Source organism: Zonotrichia leucophrys, unplaced genomic scaffold, assembly GCF_028769735.1.
Source record: "Zonotrichia leucophrys gambelii isolate GWCS_2022_RI unplaced genomic scaffold, RI_Zleu_2.0 Scaffold_252_75841, whole genome shotgun sequence".
Lineage (NCBI taxonomy): Eukaryota > Metazoa > Chordata > Aves > Passeriformes > Passerellidae > Zonotrichia > Zonotrichia leucophrys.
The window spans coordinates 51674-75841 of record NW_026992457.1 but is presented as its reverse complement, the minus strand read 5'-3'; the positions used below and the strand labels follow the sequence as shown (position 1 = coordinate 75841).

Sequence of the window (24168 nt, the reverse complement as noted above, 5' to 3'; positions counted from 1 at the left end):
TTTTTGTGGATTTTGGGGAGTTTTTAGGGGGATGTTTTGGGTTTTTTTTGGGATTTTTGGGGGTTTTTTTTGGGGGGAAAGGGGGGGTTTGCTTGTGGGTTTTTTTTCTGGGATTTTTGGGGGGTTTTTTTTGTGGGTTTTTTTTGGGGTTTTTTTTTTTGGGATTTGGGTTTTCAGTGGGATTTTTTGGATTTTTTGTGGGTTTTGGGGGGGATTTTTTGTAGGTTTTTTTTTGGGTTTTTTTGGGTTTTTTTGTGGGTTTTTTTTTGTGGTTTTTATGTGGTTTTTTTTGGGGTTTTTTGTGGGATTTTTTGGGGTTTTTTGTGGGATATTTGTGGGATTTGGGGTTTTTTTGTTGGGATTTTTTTGGGGTTTTTGTTGGGATTTTTGGGGTTTTTTTTGTGGGATTTGGGGTTTTTTTGTGGATTTTTTTGTGGGTTTTTAAATGGGATATTTTGTGGGTTTTTTGGGTTTTTTGTAGGTTTTTTGGGGTTTTGTGGGATTTTTTTGGGGGTTTTTTGTTGAGATTTGGGATTTTGTGGGATTTTTGGGGATTTTTTTTTTAGGATTTTGGGGTTTTCTTTTTTTAGGATTTGGGGGTTTTGTGGGTTTTTTTTTTTGGTGCCATTTGGGTTTGATGGGAGATTTAGATTTTTTTGGTTTTTTTTTGGTAGGTTTTTTTGGGGTTTTTGGGTTTTGGGATTTTTTGTGGGATTTTTTTTTGTTTTTGCTGGGGATTTTTTGGTTTTTTTTTGGGGATTTTTTTGGGGTTTTTTTTTGGGTATTTTGTGGATTTTTTCGGGTTTTTTTTTGGGGGGATTTTGGGTTTTCTTGTGGGATTATTTTGTGGGATTTTTGTGGGATTTTTTGTGGGATTTTGGGGTTTTCTTTTTTAAGATTTGGGATTTTGTGGGGTTTTTTTGGTGCCATTTGGGGTTGATGGGGAGACTTGGGATTTTTGTGGGGTTTTTTGGTGGGATTTGGGTTTTTTTGTAAGGTTTTTTGGTTTTTTTGTGGGATTTTTTCGGGGGTTTTTGGTGGGATTTTGGGTTTTCTTGTGGGATTTTTTGGGGTTTTTTGGTAGGATTTTTTGGGGATTTTTCTGGGATTTTTGGGGTTTTTGGGGTTTTTTTTAGGGTTTTTTTGGTGGGAGTTTTTGGGGTTTTTTTGTGGGATTTTTTTTGGGTTTTGTGGGGTTTTTGGTGGGATTTTGGGTTTTCTTGTGGGATTTTTTGGGGGGATTTTTGTGGTATTTTTGTGGGATTTTTTTGTGGAATTTCTGTGGGAGTTTCTCGATAGGATTTTTCGTGGTATTTGGGATATTTTCTCTGGGATTTGGGGTTTTTTTGGTGAGATTTTGATTTTTTTTCTGTGATTTGTGTTTTTCGCGGGATTTTGTGGGACAGTGACACGTGACAATGACACGTGACCCGCGCCCCGCGCTTGGCGCCCACCGGCGGATCCCCCCCCCAACTCCCGCCTCAAATCTCGCGAGAACTCGCGCGGCGCGGCCGGGCTGAGGCGGGAGCGCCGCTCCGCCGCCATTGCTGCTTCCCTCCGGCCTCCGCCGCTTCTAACGGCACCGGAACCGCCACCGGAACCGGCTCCGGCACCGGGCCCGGCCCGCGGCGCCGCGGCCCCGCCATGGAGGCGAACGCGGCCAAGCGGAAGGAGCCGCGCAAGGCGCTGCGGGTTAAAGTCATCTCCATGGGCAACGCCGAGGTGGGCAAGGTGAGGCGCTGCTATTGGCCCGCGGGCGCTGAGAGGCAGGCGGCGTGTCCAATCAACAGCGCGGGAGGGCGGGCGCTGTGCGCTGATTGGCGCGACTTACCAAATCAGCAGTCGGCATCGCGTTGTTGTTGGTACTGCTGATTGACAGGCGGGTGGGCGGTGCTTTGGGTGAACGCGCGGTTCTGATTGGCGGATAGCCAAGGGGGCGGGGCTTAGCGGCGTTATGGGCCGGGGGCGGCGTTCCCAAAAGTTGGAATTTTTGGGATTTGGTGGGAATTCGGCGTTTTCCCGCCGCGCAGAGCTGCATCATCAAGCGGTACTGCGAGAAGAGGTTCGTGCCCAAGTACCTGGCCACCATCGGCATCGACTACGGCGTCACCAAGTGAGAAGAACGGGATAATGGGAATAACGGGATAATGGGAATAATGGGAATGATGGGGATAATGGGAATAATGGGGATAATGGGGATAATGGGGATAATGGGATAATGGGAATAGTGGGAATTAATGGGATAATTGCAATAATGGGGATAATGGGAATAATGGGGATAATGGGAATGATGGGAACACTGGGAATGGGGATAATGGGATAATGGGAATGGTGGGAGTAGTTGGGATAATGGGAATGATGGGGATAATGGGATAATGGGAATGAGATTGGAAATAATGGGATTGGGATTGGGATTGTGTGGGGATAATTGGGATAATGGAAAAAATGGGAATAATGGGAATAATGGGATTGGGATTGGAAATAATGGGAATGGAGATAATGGCAATGATGAGAATAATGGGAATAATGGGGATAATGGGAATAGTGGGAATAACAGGGATAATGGGTATAATAGGATTCAGTGTAATAGGAATAATGGGAATAATGGTGGGAATAACAGGATTGGCAGGAATGGTGGGAATAATGGGGTTGGGAATAGTGGGGATTGTGGGAATGATGGGAATAATGGGAATGATGGGATTGGGAGCAACAGGAATAATGGGGATAATGGGAATAATGGGGATGGTGGGGATAGTTGGGATAATGGGAATAGTGGGAATGGTGGGAATAATGTGGATAATGGGATAATAGGAATGATGGGAATAATGGGAATAATGGGATAATGGGAATGGTGAGAATAATGGGGATAATGGGGATAGTGGGAATAATGGGAGTACTGGGAATGGGGATAATGGGGATAATGGGGCTGATGGGATAATGGGAATAATGGGGATTATGGGAATAATGGTAATGGGGATAATGGGATAATTGGAAAAATGAGAATAATGGGGATAATGGGGATAATGGGAATGGTGGGAGTAATGGGATAATGGGGATAGTGGGAATAGTGGGAATAATAGGAATAATGGGAATGGGATTGGGAATCATGGAAATAGTGGAAATAGGATGGGAATGATGGGAATAATGAGGTGGGATGGGAATAATGGGATGATGGGGATAATGGATATGGGGATAATGGAAATTATGGGGATAATAGGGTAATGGGAATGGGAATAATGGGATAATGGGAATAATGGGGATGGGAATAATGGGGATGGGATTGGCATAATGGGAATGATGGGAATAATAGAATTAATGGGATGGGAATAATGGGAATAATGGGAATAATGGGAATGGGGCTATTGGGAGTGATGGGAATAATGGGATTGGGAACAACAGGAATAATGGGGATAATGGGAATAATGAGAATACTGGGAATGGGGATAATGGGATAATGGTGGGAATAATGGAATGGGGTTGGGAGCAATGGAATTGGGGTTGGGAGGGAATAGGAATGATGGGAATAATGGGAATAATGGGATAATGGGAATGGTGAGAATAATGGGGATACTGGGATGGGGATTGGGACGGGAGCAGGAATGGGGATAATGGGAATGATGGGAATGGGGATGGGAATAATGGGAATGGGATTGGGAATGGTGGGAATAATGGGAATGGGAATGATGGGAATAATGGGAATGGGGTTGGGGATGATGGGAATTATGGGATAATGGGAATTATGGGATAATGGGAATAGTGGGAATGATGGGAATGGGGATGATGGGATTCGTGGGAATAATGGGAATGGGAATGATGGGAATAATGGGAATGGGTTTGGGGATGATGGGAATTATGGGATGATGGGAATGATGGGATAATGGGAATAGTGGGAATGATGGGAATGGGGATGATGGGATTCGTGGGAATAATGGGAAAATGGGATTCGTGGGAATAATGGAATAATGGGATAATGGGATAGGACAATGGGATAAGAGGATAACAGGATAATGGAATGAGATGGGATTTATGGGAGGATGTGATGGGATTTATGGGATAATGGGATGGATGGGATATTGGGATGGGATTTATGGGATTTTGGGATTTTTTGGATAATGACTTAATAGGATTCAAGTTCTCCCAGGTGACCTCCCCTTGGAATTCAGGAAAAATTCCCACCCTGGAATCCAGAAATTCCAAATCCTTGGGGAATTCCTGAAATCCTATGGGGTTTTTCCCAGAATTCCTGGGATTCCGTGGGGTTTTATCCTGGAATTCTGTGGGGATTTTTTCCTGGAATTCCAAGGGGTTTTTCCCGGAATTCCCAGAATTCCAACGCCTTTTCCAGGGTGCAGATCCGGGACCGGGAGATCAAGGTGAACATCTTCGACATGGCCGGGCACCCCTTCTTCTACGAGGTCAGAATTCCCAAAAATTCCCAAAATTCCCCCCGGAAAATTGGGAATTTTTCCCTTGTGCTCTTCCCCACATTTTTTCTACTGAATTTTTCCGTGGAATTTTTTTTGTTTTTATTTTTTTTCCCCCTGGAAATTTTTCCCCTGAATTTTTCTTTTTCCCTGGAATATTTTTTCACAGATTTTTTTTTTCCGGTACATTTTTTTCCCTGAATTTTTTTTTCCCCGTGATTTTTTTCCACTAATTTTTCTTCACTGAATATTTTTTTTCTCTTGGAATTTTTTTTTTCCCTGAATTTTTTTCCTTCTAGATTATTTTCCCCCTGGATTTTTTCCCCTCTGATTTTTATTCTGTATTTTTTTGGCCAAATAGTTTTCCCCTGAATTTTTTTTTTGTCCTAGACTTTTTTCCTGATTTTTCCACTGATTTTTTCCACTTTTTTTTTTAAATTTTTATTTTTTTAATGTGTGGTTTGAGGGGGTTTTTTGTGTTTCTTTTGTAATATATTGTATTCTATTACATTACATTCTGTTATATTATATTATATTACTATACATTACATTATGTTGAATTACAATAATACAATATAATGTAATGTAGTGTAATATAATATATACATATTTTATTTTATTTTATTTCATTTTATTTCATTTTATTTCATTTTATTTCATTTCATTTTATTCAAGGACACGCAAGGATGAAATTTCCCTTTTTTCCCTGAATTTTTTCCTGGAATTTTTTCCCAGGAATATTTTGATTTTTCCCCTCATTTTTTTCTCCCTGGAATAATGTTGTATTGTATTGTATTAAATTGTATTATATTATATTATATTATATTATATTGCTGTACATTACATTACAATAATATAATTTAATGTAATGTAATGTAATATAATATAATATAATACAATGTATACATATTTTATTTTGTTTAATTTAATTTAATTTAATTTTATTTTATTTTATTTTATTCAAGGCCATGCAGGGGCGAAATTTCCTTTTTCCCCTGATTTTTCCCCTGGAATTTTTTCCCAGGAATATTTTGATTTTTCCCTGTTTTTCTCCGGGATTTTTTCCCAGGAATATTTTGATTTTTCCCCGTTTTTCCCAGGTGTGGAACGAGTTCTACAAGGACACACGGGGGGGAATTTTCCTTTTTCTCCTGAATTTTTCCCTGCAATTTTTTCCCAGGAATATTTTGATTTTTCCCTGTTTTTCTCCGGGATTTTTTCCCAGGAATATTTTTATTTTTCCCTGTTTTTCCCTGGGATTTTTTCCCAGGAATATTTTAATTTTTCCCTGGTTTTTTCCATTTTCCCCTGGAATTTTTTCCCTGGAATTTTTTTCCCTGGAATTTTTTTCCCAGGAATATTTTGATTTTTTCCTGTTTTTCTCCGGGATTTTTTCCCAGGAATATTTTGATTTTTCCCTGTTTTTCTCCGGGATTTTTTCCCAGGAATATTTTGATTTTTCCCTGTTTTTCTCCGGGATTTTTTCCCAGGAATATTTTGATTTTTCCCTGTTTTTCCCCCATTTCTAGGAATTTTTCCCTGGAATTTTTTCCCAGGAATATTTTCCTTTTTCCCCTGAATTTTTCCCTGGAATTTTTTCCCAGGACTATTTTGCTTTTCCCCAGGTGCGGAACGAGTTCTACAAGGACACGCAGGGGCGAAATTTCCCATTTTTCCCTGGAATTTTTTCCCCTGGAATTTTTTCCCATGAATATTTTTATTTTTCCCTTTATTGTATTACTATGCGCTACATTATATTACATTACAGTAATATAATACGATGTAGTGTAATATAATATATACATATTTTATTTTATTTTATTTTATTTTATTTTATTTAAATTTAAGTTAATTTATTTTAATTTAATTTAATTTTATTTTATTTTATTTTATTTTATATCATTTCTTTAAATTTTATTTTATTTCATTATATTTTCTTTTTTCTTTTTCAAGGGCACGCAGGGATGAAATTTCCCTTTTTGCCCTGAATTTTTGCCTGGAATTTTTTCCCAGGAATATTTTTATTTTCCCTGTATTGTATTACTATGCACTACATTATATTACATTACAGTAATATAATGTAATGTAGTGTAATATAATATATACATATTTTATTTTATTTTATTTTATTTTATTTTATTTTATTTTATTTTATTTTATTTCATTTTATTTCATTTTATTTTATTTTGTTTTATTTTATTCAACTACATGCAGGGGCGAAATTTCCTTTTTTCCCTGGAATTTTTTCCCAGGAATATTTTGATTTTTCCCTGTTTTTCCCCCATTTCTAGGAATTTTTCCCTGGAATTTTTTCCCAGGAATATTTTGATTTTTCCCTGTTTTTCCCCAGGTGCGGAACGAGTTCTACAAGGACACGCAGGGGGTGCTGCTGGTGTACGACGTGGGCTCCAAGGAATCCTTCGAGGCGCTCGACTCGTGGCTGGCCGAGATGCGCCGCGAGCTGGGGCCCCACACCAGCCTGGACAGCGTCGTCTTCGCCGTCTGCGCCAACAAGGTCTGGGAATTCCGGGAATTTCTGGGAATTCTGGAGCCATTCCCGGGGTTTGTCACTGGTTGGATCCTGTGGGATTGAAATTCTGGAGATGTTTTTGGGGTTGGTTCCAAGCTGGGCCCGCACGCCAGCCTGGACAGCGTCGTCTTCGCCGTCTGCGCCAACAAGGTCTGGAAATTCCATGGAATTTTGGGAATTTTGGGAATTCAGGAGCCATTCCTGGGGTTTGTTCCTGGTTGGATCCTGTGGGATCGAAATTGGGGCAATTTTGGGAATTCTGGAGATGTTTTAGGGGTTGGTTCCAAGCTGGGCCCCCACGCCAGCCTGGACAGCGTCGTCTGCGCCAACAAGGTACCCGGAATTCCATGGAATTTTGGGAATTCTGGGGGTTTGTTCCTGGTTGGATCCTGTGGGATTGAAATTCTGGGAATTCTGGAGGATTTGGGGTTGGTTCCAAGCTGGGCCCGCACGCCAGCCTGGACAGCGTCGTCTGCGCCAACAAGGTACCCGGAATTCCGGGAATTTCTGGGAATTTTGGAGGTTTGTTCCTGGTTGGATCCTGTGGGATTGAAATTCTGGGAATTTCGGGAATTCTGGAGATGTTTTAGGGGTTGGTTCCAAGCTGGGCCCCCACGCCAGCCTGGACAGCGTCGTCTGCACCAACAAGGTACCCGGAATTCCAGGAATTCCAGGGAATTTTGGGAATTCAGGAGCCATTCCGGGGTTTGATCCTGGTTGGATCCTGTGGGATTGAAATTCTGGGAATTCTGGAGGATTTGGGGTTGGTTCCAAGCTGGGCCCGCACGCCAGCCTGGACAGCGTCGTCTGCGCCGTCTGCGCCAACAAGGTCTGGAAAATCTGGGAATTCCTGGGAATTTTGGGAATTCTGGAGAGGTTCCCAGGGTTTTTTCCATGCCAGAGTTCAGGGGGTTGGGAATTGTGGGAATTTCGGGAATTCTGGAGATGTCTTAGGGGTTGGTTCCAGGCTGGGGCCGCCAACAAGGTACCGGGAATTCTGGGAATTTCTGGGAATTTTGGGAATTCTGGAGGTTTATTCTTGGTTGGATCCTGTGGGATTGAAATTCTGGAGATTTTGGTGGTTCTGGAAGCTCCAGAGCCATTCCTGGGGCTCTGGTCCCAACTGGATCCTGTAGGATTGGAATTTCTGGGAATTCTGGGAATTCTGGAGGTTTGTTCCTGGTTGGATCCTGTGGGATTGAAATTCTGGGAATTTTGGGAATTCTGGAGATGTTTTAGGGGTTGGTTCCAAGCTGGGCCCGCACGCCAGCCTGGACAGCGTCGTCTTCGCCGTCTGTGCCAACAAGGTACCCGGAATTCCATGGAATTCCAGAAAATTCCGGGAATTCTGGGTTTTTTTCCCAGGCTGAGTCCCGTAGGATGAGAGATCTCGGAATTCTGGAGCCGTTTTTGGGCTTTGTTCCCAACCAGATCCAGCGCGATGGAAATCCTGGAGATTCCAGGGATTCCAGAGCCGTTCCTGGGTTTGTTCCCAACTGGATCCACCAGGATTGGAAATTCCAGGAATTCTGGAGCCATCCCTGGGGATTTTTCCGGATTGGATCCCGTGGGATTGAAATTGTGAGAATTTTGAGAAATTCCAGAGGTTCCGGAGCCGTTCCCGGGGCTTTGTTCCCAACCAGATCCAGCGGGATCGGAATTCCGGAGATTCCAGAGCCATTCCCGGGGTTTGTTCCAGATTGGATCCTGTGGGATGGGAATTCCTGAAATTCCAGAGAGGTTCCCGGGGTTTTTTCCATGCCAGAGTTCAGGGGGTTGGGAATTGTGGGAATTTCGGGAATTCTGGAGATGTTTTAGGAGTTGGTTCCAGGCTGGGGCTGCCAACAAGGTACCGGGAATTCCGGGAATTTCTGGGAATTTTGGGAATTCTGGAGGTTTGTTCCTGATTGGATCCTGTGGGATTGAAATTCCGGAGATTTTGGTGGTTCTGGAAGCTCCAGAGCCATTCCTGGGGCTCTGGTCCCAACTGGATCCTGTAGGATTGGAATTTTGGGAATTTTGGGAATTCTGGAGGTTTGTCACTGGTTGGATCCTGTGGGATTGAAATTCTGGGAATTCTGGAGGATTTGGGGTTGGTTCCAAGCTGGGCCCGCACGCCAGCCTGGACAGCGTCGTCTGCGCCAACAAGGTACCCGGAATTCCGGGAATTTCTGGGAATTTTGGGTATTTCTGAGAATTCTGGGAATTCTGGAGAGGTTCCCAAGGGGTTTGTTCCTGGTTGGATCCTGTGGGATTGAAATTCTGGAGATTTTGGTGGTTCTGGAAGCTCCAGAGCCATTCCTGGGGCTCTGGTCCCAACTGGATCCTGTAGGATTGGAATTTCTGGGAATTCTGGGAATTCTGGGGGTTTGTTCCTGGTTGGATCCTGTGGGATTGAAATTCTGGGAATTTCGGGAATTCTGGAGATGTTTTAGGGGTTGGTTCCAAGCTGGGCCCGCACGCCAGCCTGGACAGCGTCGTCTGCGCCGTCTGCGCCAACAAGGTACCGGAAATTCCATGGAATTCCAGAAAATTCCGGGAATTCTGGGGTTTTTTCCCAGGCTGAGTCCCGTAGGATGAGAGATCTCGGAATTCTGGAGCCGTTTTTGGGCTTTGTTCCCAACCAGATCCAGCGCGATGGAAATCCTGGAGATTCCCAGGATTCCAGAGCCGTTCCTGGGGTTTGTTCCCAACTGGATCCACCAGGATTGGAATTTCTGGGAATTCTGGAGATTCCGGGAATTCTGGAGCCATCCCTGGGGATTTTTCCGGATTGGATCCCGTGGGATTGAAATTGTGGGAATTTTGAGAAATTCCAGAGATTCCGGAGCCGTTCCCGGGCTTTGTTCCCAACCAGATCCAGCGGGATCGGAATTCCGGAGATTCCAGAGCCATTCCCGGGGTTTGTTCCAGATTGGATCCTGTGGGATGGGAATTCCTGAAATTCCAGAGAGGTTCCCGGGGTTTTTTCCATGCCAGAGTTCAGGGGGTTGGGAATTGTGGGAATTTCAGGAATTCTGGAGGATTTGGGGTTGGTTCCAAGCTGGGCCCGCACGCCAGCCTGGACAGCGTCGTCTGCGCCAACAAGGTACCTGGAATTCCAGGAATTTCTGGGAATTTCAGGAACTTCTGAGAATTCTGGGAATTCTGGAGAGGTTCCCAAGGGGTTTGTTCCTGGTTGGATCCTGTGGGATTGAAATTCTGGGAATTTCGGGAATTCTGGAGGATTTCGGGTTGGATACAAGCTGGGCCCCCACGCCAGCCTGGACAGCGTCGTCTGCGCCGTCTGCGCCAACAAGGTACCCGGAATTCCAGGGAATTTTGGGAATTCTGGGGGTTTGTTCCTGGTTGGATCCTGTGGGATTGAAATTCTGGGAATTCTGGAGGATTTGGGGTTGGTTCCAAGCTGGGCCCGCACGCCAGCCTGGACAGCGTCGTCTTCGCCGTCTGCGCCAACAAGGTCTGGAAATTCTGGGAATTTTGGGAATTCTGGAGGTTTGTTCCTGGTTGGATCCTGTGGGATTGAAATTCTGGGAATTTCGGGAATTCTGGGGATGTTTTAGGGGTTGGTTCCAAGCTGGGCCCGCACACCAGCCTGGACAGCGTCGTCTGCGCCAACAAGGTACCCGGAATTCTGGGAATTTCTGGGAATTTTGGGTATTTCTGAGAATTCTGGGAATTCTGGAGAGGTTCTCAAGGGGTTTGTTCCTGGTTGGATCCTGTGGGATTGAAATTCTGGGAATTCTGGAGGATTTGGGGTTGGTTCCAAGCTGGGCCCGCACGCCAGCCTGGACAGCGTCGTCTGCGCCAACAACGTACCCGGAATTCCGGGAATTTCTGGGAATTCCGGGAATTCTGGAGGTTTTTTCCCAGGCTGAGTCCCGTAGGATGAGAGATCTCGGAATTCTGGAGCCGTTTTTGGGCTTTGTTCCCAACCAGATCCAGCGCGATGGAAATCCTGGAGATTCCCAGGATTCCAGAGCCGTTCCTGGGGTTTGTTCCCAACTGGATCCACCAGGATTGGAATTTCTGGGAATTCTGGGAATTCCAGAGCCATTCCCAAGGTTTGTTCCAGATTGGATCCCGTGGGATTGAAATTGTGAGAATTTTGAGAAATTCCAGAGATTCCGGAGCCGTTCCCGGGCTTTGTTCCCAACCAGATCCAGCGGGATCGGAATTCCGGAGATTCCGGAGCCATTCCCGGGGTTTGTTCCAGATTGGATCCTGTGGGATGGGAATTCCTGAAATTCCAGAGAGGTTCCCGGGGTTTTTTCCATCCCAGGTTCAGGGGGTTGGGAATTGTGGGAATTTTGGGAATTCTGGAGATGTCTTAGGGGTTGGTTCCAGGCTGGGGCCGCCAACAAGGTACCGGGAATTCTGGGAATTTCTGGGAATTTTGGGAATTCTGGAGGTTTATTCTTGGTTGGATCCTGTGGGATTGAAATTCTGGAGATTTTGGTGGTTCTGGAAGCTCCAGAGCCATTCCTGGGGCTCTGGTCCCAACTGGATCCTGTAGGATTGGAATTTTGGGAATTTTGGGAATTCTGGAGGTTTGTCACTGGTTGGATCCTGTGGGATTGAAATTCTGGGAATTTCGGGAATTCTGGAGATGTTTTAGGGGTTGGTTCCAAGCTGGGGCCCCACGCCAGCCTGGACAGCGTCGTCTTCGCCGTCTGCGCCAACAAGGTACCGGAAATTCCATGGAATTTTGGGAATTCTGGAGGTTTGTTCCTGGTTGGATCCTGTGGGATCGAAATTGGGGGAATTTCGGGAATTCTGGGGATGTTTTAGGGGTTGGTTCCAGGCTGGGCCCGCACGCCAGCCTGGGCAGCGTCGTCTGCGCCAACAAGGTACCCGGAATTCCAGGAAAATTTGGGAATGGGAATTCTGGAGCCATTCCTGGGGTTTGTTCCTGCGGGTGTTTATTTTATTATTCCCGTTGTTTATTCCCGTCGTTTTTCCCGTTGTTTATTCACAGGTGGACACGGGGAAGCTGCGGGTATTTGTTTCATTATTCCCGTGGTTTATTCCGGTTGTTTTTCCCGTGGTTTATTGTCAGGTGGACGCGGGGAAGCTGCGGGTGTTTATTTCACATTTTCCCATTGTTTATTCCCATTGTTTTTCCCGTGGTTTATTGGCAGGTGGACGCGGGGAAGCTGCGGGTGTTTATTTCATTATTCCCGTGGTTTATTCTCGTGGTTTATTCCCATTTTAATTCCCAGGTGGGCGCGGGGAAGCTGTGGGTGTTTATTTCATTATTCCCGTTGTTTATTCCCGTTGTTTTTCCCGTGGTTTATTGGCAGGTGGACGCGGGGAAGCTGCGGGTGTTTATTTTACATTTTCCCACTGTTTATTCCCAATTTTCCCGTTTTTTATTCCCGTTTTTCCCATTGTTTATTCCCTTTTTTCCCATTGTTTATTCCTGTGGTTTATTCCCGTCGTTTTTCCCGTGGTTTATTCCCAGGTGGACGCGGGGAAGCTGCGGGTGATTATTTCACATTTTCCCATTATTTATTCCCGTTTTTCCCATGGTTTATTCCCAGGTGGACGCGGGGAAGCTGTGGGTGTTTATTCCCAGATTTCCCGTGGTTTATTCCCATTGTTTTTCCCGTGGTTTATTCCCAGGTGGACGCGGGGAAGCTGCGGGTGTTTATTTCACATTTTCCCATTGTTCATTCCTAATTTTCTGGTTGTTTTTCCCGTGGTTTATTCACAGGTGGACATGGGGAAGCTGCGGGTGTTTATTTCACATTTGCCCATTGTTTATTCCTGCTGTTTTTCCCGTGGTTTATTCGCAGGTGGACACGGGGAAGCTGTGGGTGTTTATTTTATTATTCCCGTTGTTTATTCCCGTTTTTCCCGTTGTTTATTCCCCATTTTCCCATTCTTTATTCCCAATTTTCCCATTATTTATTCCCAGGTGCATATGCGGAAGCTGCGCGTGTTTATTTCACATTTTCCCGTTGTTTATTCTCAATTTTCCAGTTGTTTATTCCCATTGTTTTTCCCGTAGTTTATTCCCAGGTGGACACAGAGAAGCTGTGGGTGATTATTTACATTTTCCCATTATTTATTCCCGTTTTTCCTGTTTATTCCCAGGTGGACACAGGGAAGCTGGGGTATTTGTTTTATTATTGCCATTGTTTATGTCACATTTTCCCGTTGTTTATTCCAAATTTTCCCGTGGTTTATTGGCAGGTGGACGCGGGGAAGCTGTGGGTGTTTATTCCCAATTTTCCCGTTGTTTATTCCCAATTTTCCGGTTGTTTTTCCTGTTGTTTATTCCCAGGTGGACACGGGGAAGCTGCGGGTGTTTATTTCACGTTTTCCCATGGTTTATTCCAAATTTTCCCGTGGTTTATTCCCAGGCGGACGCGGGGAAGCTGCGCGTGTTTATTTCACATTTTCCCATTGTTTATTCCTAATTTTCCGGTTGTTTTTCCCGTGGTTTATTGGCAGGTGGACGCGGGGAAGCTGCGGGTGTTTATTTTATTGTTCCCGTGGTTTATTCCTGTGGTTTATTCCCATTTTAATTCCCAGGTGGACGCGGGGAAGCTGCGGGTGTTTATTTCCCATTTTCCCATTGTTTATTCCCAATTTTCCGGTTGTTTTTCCCGTGGTTTATTCCCAGGTGGACGCGGGGAAGCTGCGGGTGTTTATTTCCCATTTTCCCATTGTTCATTCCCATTTTCCCGTGGTTTATTGCCAGGTGGACGCGGGGAAGCTGCGGGTGTTTATTCCCAGATTTCCCATTGTTTATTCCCGTTGTTTTTCCCGTGGTTTATTGGCAGGTGGACGCGGGGAAGCTGCGGGTGTTTATTTCACATTTTCCCATTGTTTATTCCCAATTTTCCCGTTTTTTATTCCCGTTTTTCCCATTGTTTATTCCCTTTTACCCGTTGTTTATTCCTGTTGTTTATTCCCATTGTTTTTCCCGTTGTTTATTCCCAGGTGGACGCAGGGAAGCTGCGGGTGTTTATTTCACATTTTCCCATTGTTTATTCCCATTGTTTTTCCCATGGTTTATTGGCAGGTGGACACGGGCAAGCTGCGGATGTTTATTTTATTATTCCCGTGATTTATTCCTGTGGTTTGTTCCCATTTTAATTCCCAGGTGGACACGGGGAAGCTGCGGGCGTTTATTTACATTTTCCCGTGGTTTATTCCCGTTGTTTTTCCCGTGGTTTATTGGCAGGTGGACACGGGAGGCTGCGGGTGTTTATTTCATTATTCCCGTCGTTTATTCCCGTTGTTTTTCCCGTGGTTTATTCCCAGGTGGACGCGGGGAAGCTGCCGGTGTTTATTTTATTATTGCCATTGTTTATTTCACATTTTCCCGTTGTTTATTCCCATTTTTCCCGTTGTTTATTCCCAGGTGGACACGGGGAAGCTGCGGGTGTTTATTCCCGTTTTTCCCGTTGTTTATTCCCGTTTTTCCTGTTGTTTATTCGTAGGTGGACGCGGGGAAGCTGCGGGTGTTTATTTCACATTATCCCGTTGTTTATTCCCAATTTTCCCGTTGTTTATTCCCATTTATCCCGTTGTTTATTCCCAGGTGGACGCAGGGAAGCTGCAGGTGTTTATTTCACATTATCCCGTTGTTTATTCCCAATTTTCCCGTTGTTTATTCCCGTTGTTTTTCCCATCATTCCCAGGTGGACATGGGCAAGCTGCGGGTGATTATTCCCCATTTTCCCATTGTTTATTCCTGCTCTTCTTCCCGTGGTTTATTCCCAGGTGGATGCGGGGAAGCTGCGGGTATTTATGTCACATTTTCCTGGTGTTTATTTCACATTTTCCCATTGTTTATTCCCAATTTTCCCGTTGTTTATTCCCGTTTTCCCTGTTGTTTATTCCCTTTTTCCCATTGTTTATTCCCGTCGTTTATTCCCGTTGTTTTTCCCGTGGTTTATTCCCAGGTGGACGCGGGGAAGCTGCCGGTGTTTATTTTATTATTGCCGTTGTTTATTCCCGTTTTTCCCGTGGTTTATTGGCAGGTGGACGCGGGGAAGCTGCGGGTGTTTATTTCATTATTCCCGTGGTTTATTCCCGTGGTTTATTCCCGTGGTTTATTGGCAGGTGGACGCGGGGAAGCTGCGGGTGTTTATTTCACATTTTCCCATTGTTTATTCCTAATTTTCCGGTTGTTTTTCCCGTGGTTTATTGTCAGGTGGACGCGGGGAAGCTGCGGGTGATTATTTACATTTTCCCGTGGTTTATTCCCGTGGTTTATTCCCATTTTAATTCCCAGGTGGACGCGGGGAAGCTGCGGGTGTTTATTTCACATTTTCCCATTGTTTATTCCCAATTTTCCCGTGGTTTATTGGCAGGTGGACGCGGGGAAGCTGCGGGTGATTATTTACATTTTCCCGTTGTTTATTCCCATTTTTCCCATTGTTTATTCCCTTTTTCCCATTGTTTATTCCCGTTGTTTATTCCCGTTGTTTTTCCCGTGGTTTATTGTCAGGTGGACGCGGGGAAGCTGCGGGTGTTTATTTCACATTTTCCCATTGTTTATTCCCATTTTTCCCATTGTTCCCAGGTGGGCGCGGGCAAGCTGTGGGTGTTTATTTCACATTTTCCCATTGTTTATTCCCGTTGTTTTTCCCGTGGTTTATTGTCAGGTGGACGCGGGGAAGCTGCGGGTGTTTATTCCCAGATTTCCCGTTGTTTATTCCCATTTTTCCCGTGGTTTATTGGCAGGTGGACGCGGGAAACTGCAGGTGTTTATTCCCAGATTTCCCATTGTTTATTCCCGTTGTTTTTCCCGTGGTTTATTGGCAGGTGGACGCGGGGAAGCTGCGGGTGTTTATTTTATTGTTTCCGTGGTTTATTCCCAATTTTTCGGTTGTTTTTCCCGTGGTTTATTCCCAGGTGGACGTGGGGAAGCTGCAGGTGTTTATTCCCCATTTTCTCATTGTTTATTTCACATTTTCCCATTGTTTATTCCCATTTTTCCCGTGGTTTATTGGCAGGTGGACGCGGGGAAGCTGCGGGTGTTTATTCCCAATTTTCCCGTTGTTTATTCCCAATTTTCCCGTGGTTTATTGTCAGGTGGACGCGGGGAAGCTGCGGGTGTTTATTTCATTATTCCCGTGGTTTATTCCCGTGGTTTATTGTCAGGTGGACGCGGGGAAGCTGCGGGTGGTGGACGAGAGCGAGGGCCGGCTCTGGGCCGAGAGCCGCGGATTCCTCTACTGGGAGACGTCGGCGCAGAGCGGGGAGGGCATCCAGGAGATGTTCCAGGTGGGAATTCCCAAAAAAATCCGGGAATTTCCTGGGAATTCTGGCTTGGAATTCTGGGTGGGAATTCCGGGTGGGAATTCCCAAAAAAATCCAGGAATTCTGAGAATTTTTGGGTGGAAATTGTGGGTGGGAATTCCCTGAGAGATGGTCCAGGCTGGAATTCCTTGGGAGATGTTCCAGGAGGGAATTCCCAAATATCTGAGGGGGAATTCTGGGTGGGAATTCCAAGGAATTCCAGGTGGGAATCCAGGAGATGTTCCAGGTGGGAATTCTCAAAAAATCCGGGAATTCTGGGAATTTTTGGGATTTTCCTGGGAATTGTGGGTGGGAATTCTGGGAATTTCTGGGTGGAAATTCTGGGTGAGAATTCCTTGGGAGATTTTCCAGGTGGGAATTCCCAAAAAATCTGGGAATTCTGGGAATTTTTGGGATTTTCCTGGGAATTCTGGGTGGGAATTCCAATAATTCTGGGTGGAAATTCCTTGGGAAATGTTCCAGGAGGGAATTCCCAAATATCCGAGTGGGAATTCCAGGTGGGAATTCCCAAAAATCCGGGAATTCTGAGAATTTTTGGCTGGAAATTCTGGGAATTTTTGGGATTTTCCTGGGAATTCCGGGTGGGAATTCTGGGTGGGAATTCCAGGAGATGTTCCAGGTGGGAATTCCCAAAAAAATCCGGGATTTTCCTGGGAATTCTGGGTGGGAATTCTGGGTGGGAATTCCAGGAGATGTTCCAGGTGGGAATTCTGGGAAATCTGGGATTTTCCTGGGAATTCTGGGTGGGAATTCTGGGAAATCTGGGTGGGAATTCTGGGTGGGAATTCCAGGAGATGTTCCAGGTGGGAAACCCCAAAAAAATCCGGGAATTCTGGGTGGAAAAATCCGGGAATTCCGGCTGGTGTTCCAGGTGGGAACTCCAGGAATTCTGGGAATTCTGGGAATTTTTGGGATTTTCCTGGGAATTCTGGGTGGGAATTCCGGGTGGGAATTCCTTGGGAGATGTTCCTGGTGGGAATTGCCTAAAAATCCAGAAATTCTGGGAATTTTTTGGGGATTTTCCTGGGAATTCTGGGTGGGAATTCCGGGAACTCTGGGTGGAAATTCCATGAGAGATGTTCCAGGTGGGAATTCCCAAATATCCGAGTGGGAATTCTGGGTGGGAATTCCAGGTGGGAATCCAGGAGATGTTCCAGGTGGGAATTCCCAAAAAAATCCGGGATTATCCTGGGAATTCTGGGTGGGAATTCCGGGAATTTCTGGGTGGGAATTCTGGGTGGGAATTCCTTGGGAGATGTTCCAGGTGGGAATTCCCAAAAAATCTGGGAATCCTGGGAATTTTTGGGATTCTCCTGGGAATTCTGGGTGGGAATTCCATGAGAGATGTTCCAGGTGGGAAACCCCAAAAAATCCGGGAATTCTGGGTGGAAAATCCGGGAATTCAGGAAATTTCCTGGGAATTCTGGCTGGTGTTCCAGGTGGGAACTCCAGGAATTCTGGGTGGAAATTCCGGGAATTCTGGGCTTTTCCTGGGAATTGCGGGTGGGATTTGGGGTGAGAATGATCCAGGAGATGTTCCAGGTGGGAATTCCCAAAAAATCCAGGAATCCTGGGAATTTTTTGGGTGGAAATTCTAGGAATTTTTGGGATTTCCCTGGGAATTGTGGGTGGGAATCCCGGGTGGGAAATCCCGGAGTTGTTCCAGGTGGGAATTCTGGGAGGTTTGGGTGGGAATTCCTGGAATGCCTCCAAAATTCCAAACCTTCCCAATAAAACCCCCCAAAAATAACAAAAAAATCCCCAAAAAATCAAAAAAGAGCCAAAAAATTTCAAAATAAAATCCACAAAAAATCCCCCCAAAAATCCCCAAAAAATCGAAGAAATACCTAAAAAATACCTAAAAAATTCCCAAAAAATCCCCAAAAAATCGAAAAAAGTCCCCAAAAATCCCAAAAAGTCCCCAAACAATTTAAAAAATCGCAAAAAAATCCCCCAAAAAATCGCAAAAAAATCCCCCAAAAATATAGAAAAAATTCCAAAAAAGTAAAAAATAATTCCAAAAAAACCCCAAAAAAACCCAAAAAATCCCTCAAAAAAACACCAAAAAAAATCCCCAAAAACCCCAAATAAATCCCCCAAAATAATCCACAAAAAAATAAAAAATATCCTAAAAATTCCCAATAAAACCCGCAAAAATAAAGAAAAAAATACAAAAAAGTCCCAAGAAAATGTAAAAAAATCCACAAAAAATCCCCAAAAAATTGAACAAAACCCTTAAAAATCCCCAAAAAATCCCCAAAAATTTCAGAAAAATCCCCAAAAAATCCCAAAAGTTCCCAATGAAATGCCCCAAAAATAATGAAAAAATCCCGTAAAAATCCCCAGAAATCCAAAAAAATCCCCCAAAAATCGAAAAAATACCTGAAATATTCCCAAAAAATCGAAAAAGATACCTAAAAAATATCCAAAAAATTCCAAAAAAAACCCCAAAAAATCCCAAAAAAATCCCAAAAAATACCTAAAAAATCCCCCAAAAATTCCAAAAAAACCCCCAAAAAATCCCCCCAAAATTCCAAAAATTCCCAATAAAACCTCCCAAAAATAATGAAAACTTCTCCCAAAAATACCCAAAAAATCGAAAAAAAATCCCAAAAAAACCCAAAAAAGACCCCAAAAATTGAGAAAAAAATCCCAAAAAATCCAAAAACTCCCCAAAATTATTCCTGATTTTCTTTGGAACGTTCCAGAACTTCTACTCGGCGATGGTGGAGCTGTGTGAGAACGGGGGCAAGCGGCCGGCGGGCGCCTCGGGGCTCAGCTTCACCCGCGAGCAGGGCAATGCCCCCCAAAAATCCCCCCAAAATAATCCACAAAAAAATACACAAAAATCCCAAGAATTCCCAATAAAACCCGCAAAAAATAAAGAAAAAAAATCAAAAAAAATCCCAAGAAAATTTAAAAAAAATCCCAAAAAAATCCCCAAAAAAATCGAAAAAAACCCTTAAAAATCCCCAAAAAATCCCCCAAAATATCAGAAAAATCCCCAAAAAATCCCAAAAATTCCCAATGAAATCCCCCCAAAAGAATGAAAAAATCCCATAAAAATCCCCAAAAATCCCAAAAAATCCCCCAAAAATCGAAAAAATACCTAAAATATTCCCTAAAAATAGAAAAAAATACCTAAAAAATATCCAAAAAATTCAAAAAAAATCCCCAAAAAATCCCCAAAAAATTCTAAAAAAAATCTAAAAAATCCCCCAAAAAATTCAAAAAAATCCCCAAAAAATTCTAAAAAATCACTAAAAAATCCTCCAAAAAATTTGAAAAAAATCCCCAAAAAATCACCAAAAAATTCTAAAAAAATTCTAAAAAATCCCCCAAAAAATTCTAAAAAAAAACCCCAAAAAATCCCCCCAAAATTCCAAAAATTCCCAATAAAACCCCCAAAAATAATGAAAAAATCTCCCAAAAATACCAAAAAAATCCCCAAAAAATCCCCCAAAAATTGAGAAAAAAATCCCAAAAATTCCAAAAACTCCCCAAAATTTTTCCTGATTCCTTTGGAACGTTCCAGAACTTCTACTCGGCGATGGTGGAGCTGTGTGAGAACGGGGGCAAGCGGCCGGCGGGCGCCTCGGGGCTCAGCTTCACCCGCGAGCAGGGCAATGCCCCCCAAAAATCCCCCCAAAATAATCCACAAAAAAATACACAAAAATCCCAAGAATTCCTAATAAAACCTTCCAAAAAGTAAGAAAAAATCCAAAAAAATCCCAAGAAAATAAAAAAAAAAATTCCCCAAAAATCCTAAAAAATTCCGGAAAAAGGTCCCCAAAAATTTCAAAAAATCCCCAATAAACCCGCCCAAAAATAATGAAAAAATTCCCCAAAAAGCCCAAAAAAATCACCAAAAAATAAAAATAAAATTCCAAAAAATTAAAAAAAAAAACCCCAAAAATCCCCTAAAAAAATCCCCAAAAAATCGAATAAAATACCTAAAAAAATCACAAAAAATCCCTAAAAAATAGAAAAAAATACTTTAAAAATTCCAAAAAAAATCAGCAAAAAATAAAAAAAAAATCAAAAAAAATCGAAAAAAATTCCAAAAAATTCCAAGAAAATCCCCCAAAAAAATCCCAAAAAAATCCTAAAACCAGTTTCTGGTTGCTGATTTTCCTTGGAACATTCCAGAACTTCTATTCTGCCATCGTGGAGCTGTGTGAGAACGGGGGCAAGCGGCCGGCGGGCGCCTCAGGGCTCAGCTTCACCCGCGAGCAGGGCAATGCCCCCCAAAAATCCCAACAAACCCCAAAAAGTCCCCCAAAAAAATCGAAAAAAATCCCCCCAAATAATCCACAAAAAAATAAAAAATATCCTAAAAATTCCCAATAAAACCCGCAAAAAATAAAGAAAAAAATCCAAAAAAATCCCGAAATAACCTCAAAAAAATCGAAAAAAAACCCTAAAAAATCCCCAAAAAATCCCCAAAAATTTCCAATAATTCCAAATAAAACCCTCCAAAAAAATAATGAAAAAATTCCCCAAAAATCCCCCAAAAAATCCAAAAAAATACCTAAAAAATCCCCAAAAAATCAGCAAAAAATAAAAAAAAAATCACAAAAAAATCGAAAAAAATCCCCAAAAAATCCCCAAAAAATCGCCAAAAAATCCCCAAAAAAATCCCCAAAAAATCCCCCAAAGTATTTCTGGTTGCTGATCTCCATTGGAACGTTCCAGAACTTCTATTCTGCCATCGTGGAGCTGTGTGAGAACGGGGGCAAGCGGCCGGCGGGCGCCTCGGGGCTCAGCTTCACCCGCGAGCAGGCCGACGCCATCCGGAGGATCCGCGGCAGCAAAGACAGCTGGGACCTGCTGGGGCTCAAACCCGGCGCCTCCAGGTGGGAAACAGGAAATTTTTATTTGTTAGTATTTTTATTTTTAAATTTTTTTTATTATTTATTATTTTTATTATTTTTATTATTTTTATTTTTTTTAATTTTTATTTTATTTTACTTTTTATTTTATTTTTATTTCTTTTAATTTTATTTTTGATTTTATTTTGATTGTATTTTGATTGTATTTTGATTGTATTTTTCATTTTATTTTGATTTTATTTTTATTATTTTTATTTTATTTTTACTTTATTTTTTATTTTTGCTTTATTTTTTAAATTTTTTTAATTTTCTTTTTATTATTTTATTTTTAATTTTATTTTTGTTTTTTTATTTTTTATTTTATTTTTGTTTTATTATTTTATTTTTCTTTTATTTTTCTTTTACTTTTATTTTTTTTTTTTTTTTTTATTTTTTATTTTATTTTTTACTTTATTTTTATTTTATTTTGTTTTTTATTTTATTTTTATTATTTTAATTTTATTTTTGATTTTATTTTGATTGTGTTTTGATTTTATTTTTTATTTTATTTTTATTATTTTTATTTTGATTTTATTTTTACTTTCTTTTTTATTTTATTTTTGGTTTTTTTTTAGTTTTTATTTTATTTTAGTTTTATTTTATTTTTTATTTTTTTTTTATTTTCTTTTTTTCTTTTTTCTTTTTATTTTATTTTCTTTTTATTATTTTTTTTTATATTATTTTTTCTTTTATTTTTTATTTTATTTATATATTTTTTTTATTTTTTATTTTATTTGGTTTTTTTTCCCCAGGGAGGAGGTGACGCACGCGTACCGGCGCCTGGCCGTGCTGCTGCACCCCCGAACCCCAAAATCTCATTATTTCACCCCAAAATTCCACATTTTCCCTCAGAATTTCACGATTTTTCCCAAAATTTCGATATTTTTCCCAAAATCTCTATTTTTTCCCCATTTTTTTGCAGGGAGGAGGTGACGCGTGCGTACCGCCGCCTGGCCGTGCTGCTGCACCCCGACAAGTGCCTGGGCCCTGAACCCAAAAATCTCATTATTTCACCCCAAAACCTCATTATTTCACCCCAAAATTCCACATTTTCCCTCAGAATTTCGATATTTTTCCCAAAATTTGGATATTTTTCCCCAGGGAGGAGGTGACACGGGCCTACCGGCGCCTGGCCGTGCTGCTGCACCCCTGAACCCCAAAATCTCATTATTTCACCCCAAAATTCCATATTTTCCCTCAGAATTTCAGGATTTTTTCCCAAAATTCCACATTTTCCCTCAGAATTTCACGATTTTTCCCAAAATTTGGATTTTTTTCCCCGTTTTTCCCCAGGGAGGAGGTGACCCGGGCCTACCGGCGCCTGGCCGTGCTGCTGCACCCCTGAACCCCAAAACCTCAATATTTCACCCCAAAATTCCATATTTTCCCTCAGAATTTCAGGATTTTTTCCCAGAATACCATATTTCCCCTCAGAATTTCACGATTTTTCCCAAAATCTCTATTTTTTTCCCCATTTTTGCAGGGAGGAGGTGACGCGGGCCTACCGGCGCCTGGCCGTGCTGCTGCACCCCTGAACCCCAAAATCTCATTATTTCACCCCAAAATTCCATATTTTCCCTCAGAATTTCAGGATTTTTTCCCAAAATTCCATATTTCCCCTCAGAATTTCAATATTTTTCCCAAAATCTCTATTTTTTTCCCCATTTTTGCAGGGAGGAGGTGACGCGGGCCTACCGGCGCCTGGCCGTGCTGCTGCACCCCGACAAGTGCCTGGGCCCTGAACCCAAAAATCTCATTATTTCACCCCAAAATTCCATATTTTCCCTCAGAATTTCAGGATTTTTTCCCAAAATTCCATATTTCCCCTCAGAATTTCACGATTTTTCCCAAAATTTGGATATTTTTCCCCATTTTTGCAGGGAGGAGGTGACGCGGGCCTACCGGCGCCTGGCCGTGCTGCTGCACCCCTGAACCCCAGAATTGCCCAAAATCCCTGCCCCGAACCCCAAAATCTCTGCCCTAAAACCCCCAAAATTCCGCATTTTCCCTCAGAATTCCAAGATTTCACCCCAAAATTCCGTATTTTCCCTCAGAATTCCATGATTTCACCCCAAAATTCCCTCAGGAATTCCCACGAAAACCCCAAATTCCCTGCCAGCAAAGCCCGGATTTCCCTCAGGAATTCCCATGAAAACCCAAAATCCCTGCCCCGAACCCCAAAATCCCTGCCCTAAAATCCCAGAATTCTGTGATTTCACCCCAAAATTCCAGGATTTTTCCCTCTTTTCCTCTTCTAAAACTTTGGGATTTCTGCCGATAATTCCAGGCCAAATTTGTCCAATTATTCCCAATTTCAGTTTTCTCCCACGTTTCCCCCATTCCAAGGGCTGGGAATTCTGGGATTTTTTCCCCTCATTCTTGGGAATTCTGAGGATGATTCCAGGTGAATTTTTTGCCCCAGAATTCCCAATTTTTCCCATTTTTTCCCCATTTTTGCAGGGAGGAGGTGACGCGGGCCTACCGCCGCCTGGCCGTGCTGCTGCACCCCGACAAGTGCGTGGCCCCCGGCTCCGAGGACGCCTTCAAGGCCGTGGTCAACGCCCGAACCGCGCTGCTCAAAAACATCAAATGAGCCCCAAAAATCCCCAAATTTACGCCCAAAAATTCCCAAATTTCCGTCTCCGGGATCGGATCCGCTTCGGGGAGGAGAGGGGATGCGGAATTGCCCGGGATTTGGGGGGTTTATTCCCGGTTTTTTCAGTGTTATTCCCGCTTTTCTGTGAGTTATTCCTAGTTTTTCTGAGTGTTATTCCCATTTTTTTGAGATTTATTCCCATTTTTCTATCAGTTATTCCCAATTTTCTGACTGGTATTGCCATTTTCCTCAGAGTTATTCCCATTTTTCTATGAGTTATTCCCAATTTTCTGTTAATTATTCCCATTTTTCCCAGGATTATTCCCATTTTTCTATGAGTTATTCCCAATTTTCTGTCAGTTATTCCCAGTTTTTCTGAGTGTTATTCCCATTTTTTTCGATATTTCATCCCAGTTTTTTATGAGTTATTCCCAATTTTCTGGTAATTATTCCCACTTTTCTGAG

The 24168-nt window shown here is 42.7% G+C and overlaps 1 protein-coding gene across 2 annotated transcripts; it reads left to right on the top strand.

Annotated features, from left to right (window-relative positions):
- The first annotated feature begins 1427 nt into the window (after window positions 1-1427).
- Window positions 1428-24168, top strand: LOC135441350 (dnaJ homolog subfamily C member 27-like). 2 transcript variants are annotated; one of them, XM_064700898.1, is made up of 7 exons: window positions 1428-1731; window positions 2031-2113; window positions 4346-4415; window positions 6775-6939; window positions 16078-16200; window positions 20932-21092; window positions 22209-22381. In XM_064700898.1, the coding sequence occupies exons 1-7, from the start codon at window positions 1645-1647 to the stop codon at window positions 22258-22260; spliced, it is 741 nt and encodes a 246-aa protein (XP_064556968.1). In that variant the 5' UTR covers window positions 1428-1644; the 3' UTR covers window positions 22261-22381. The 2 variants fall into 2 exon arrangements, with proteins under 2 accessions (XP_064556968.1, XP_064556967.1); XM_064700897.1 differs by lacking the exon at window positions 22209-22381 and adding an exon at window positions 23568-24168 and having other exon boundaries at window positions 1433-1731.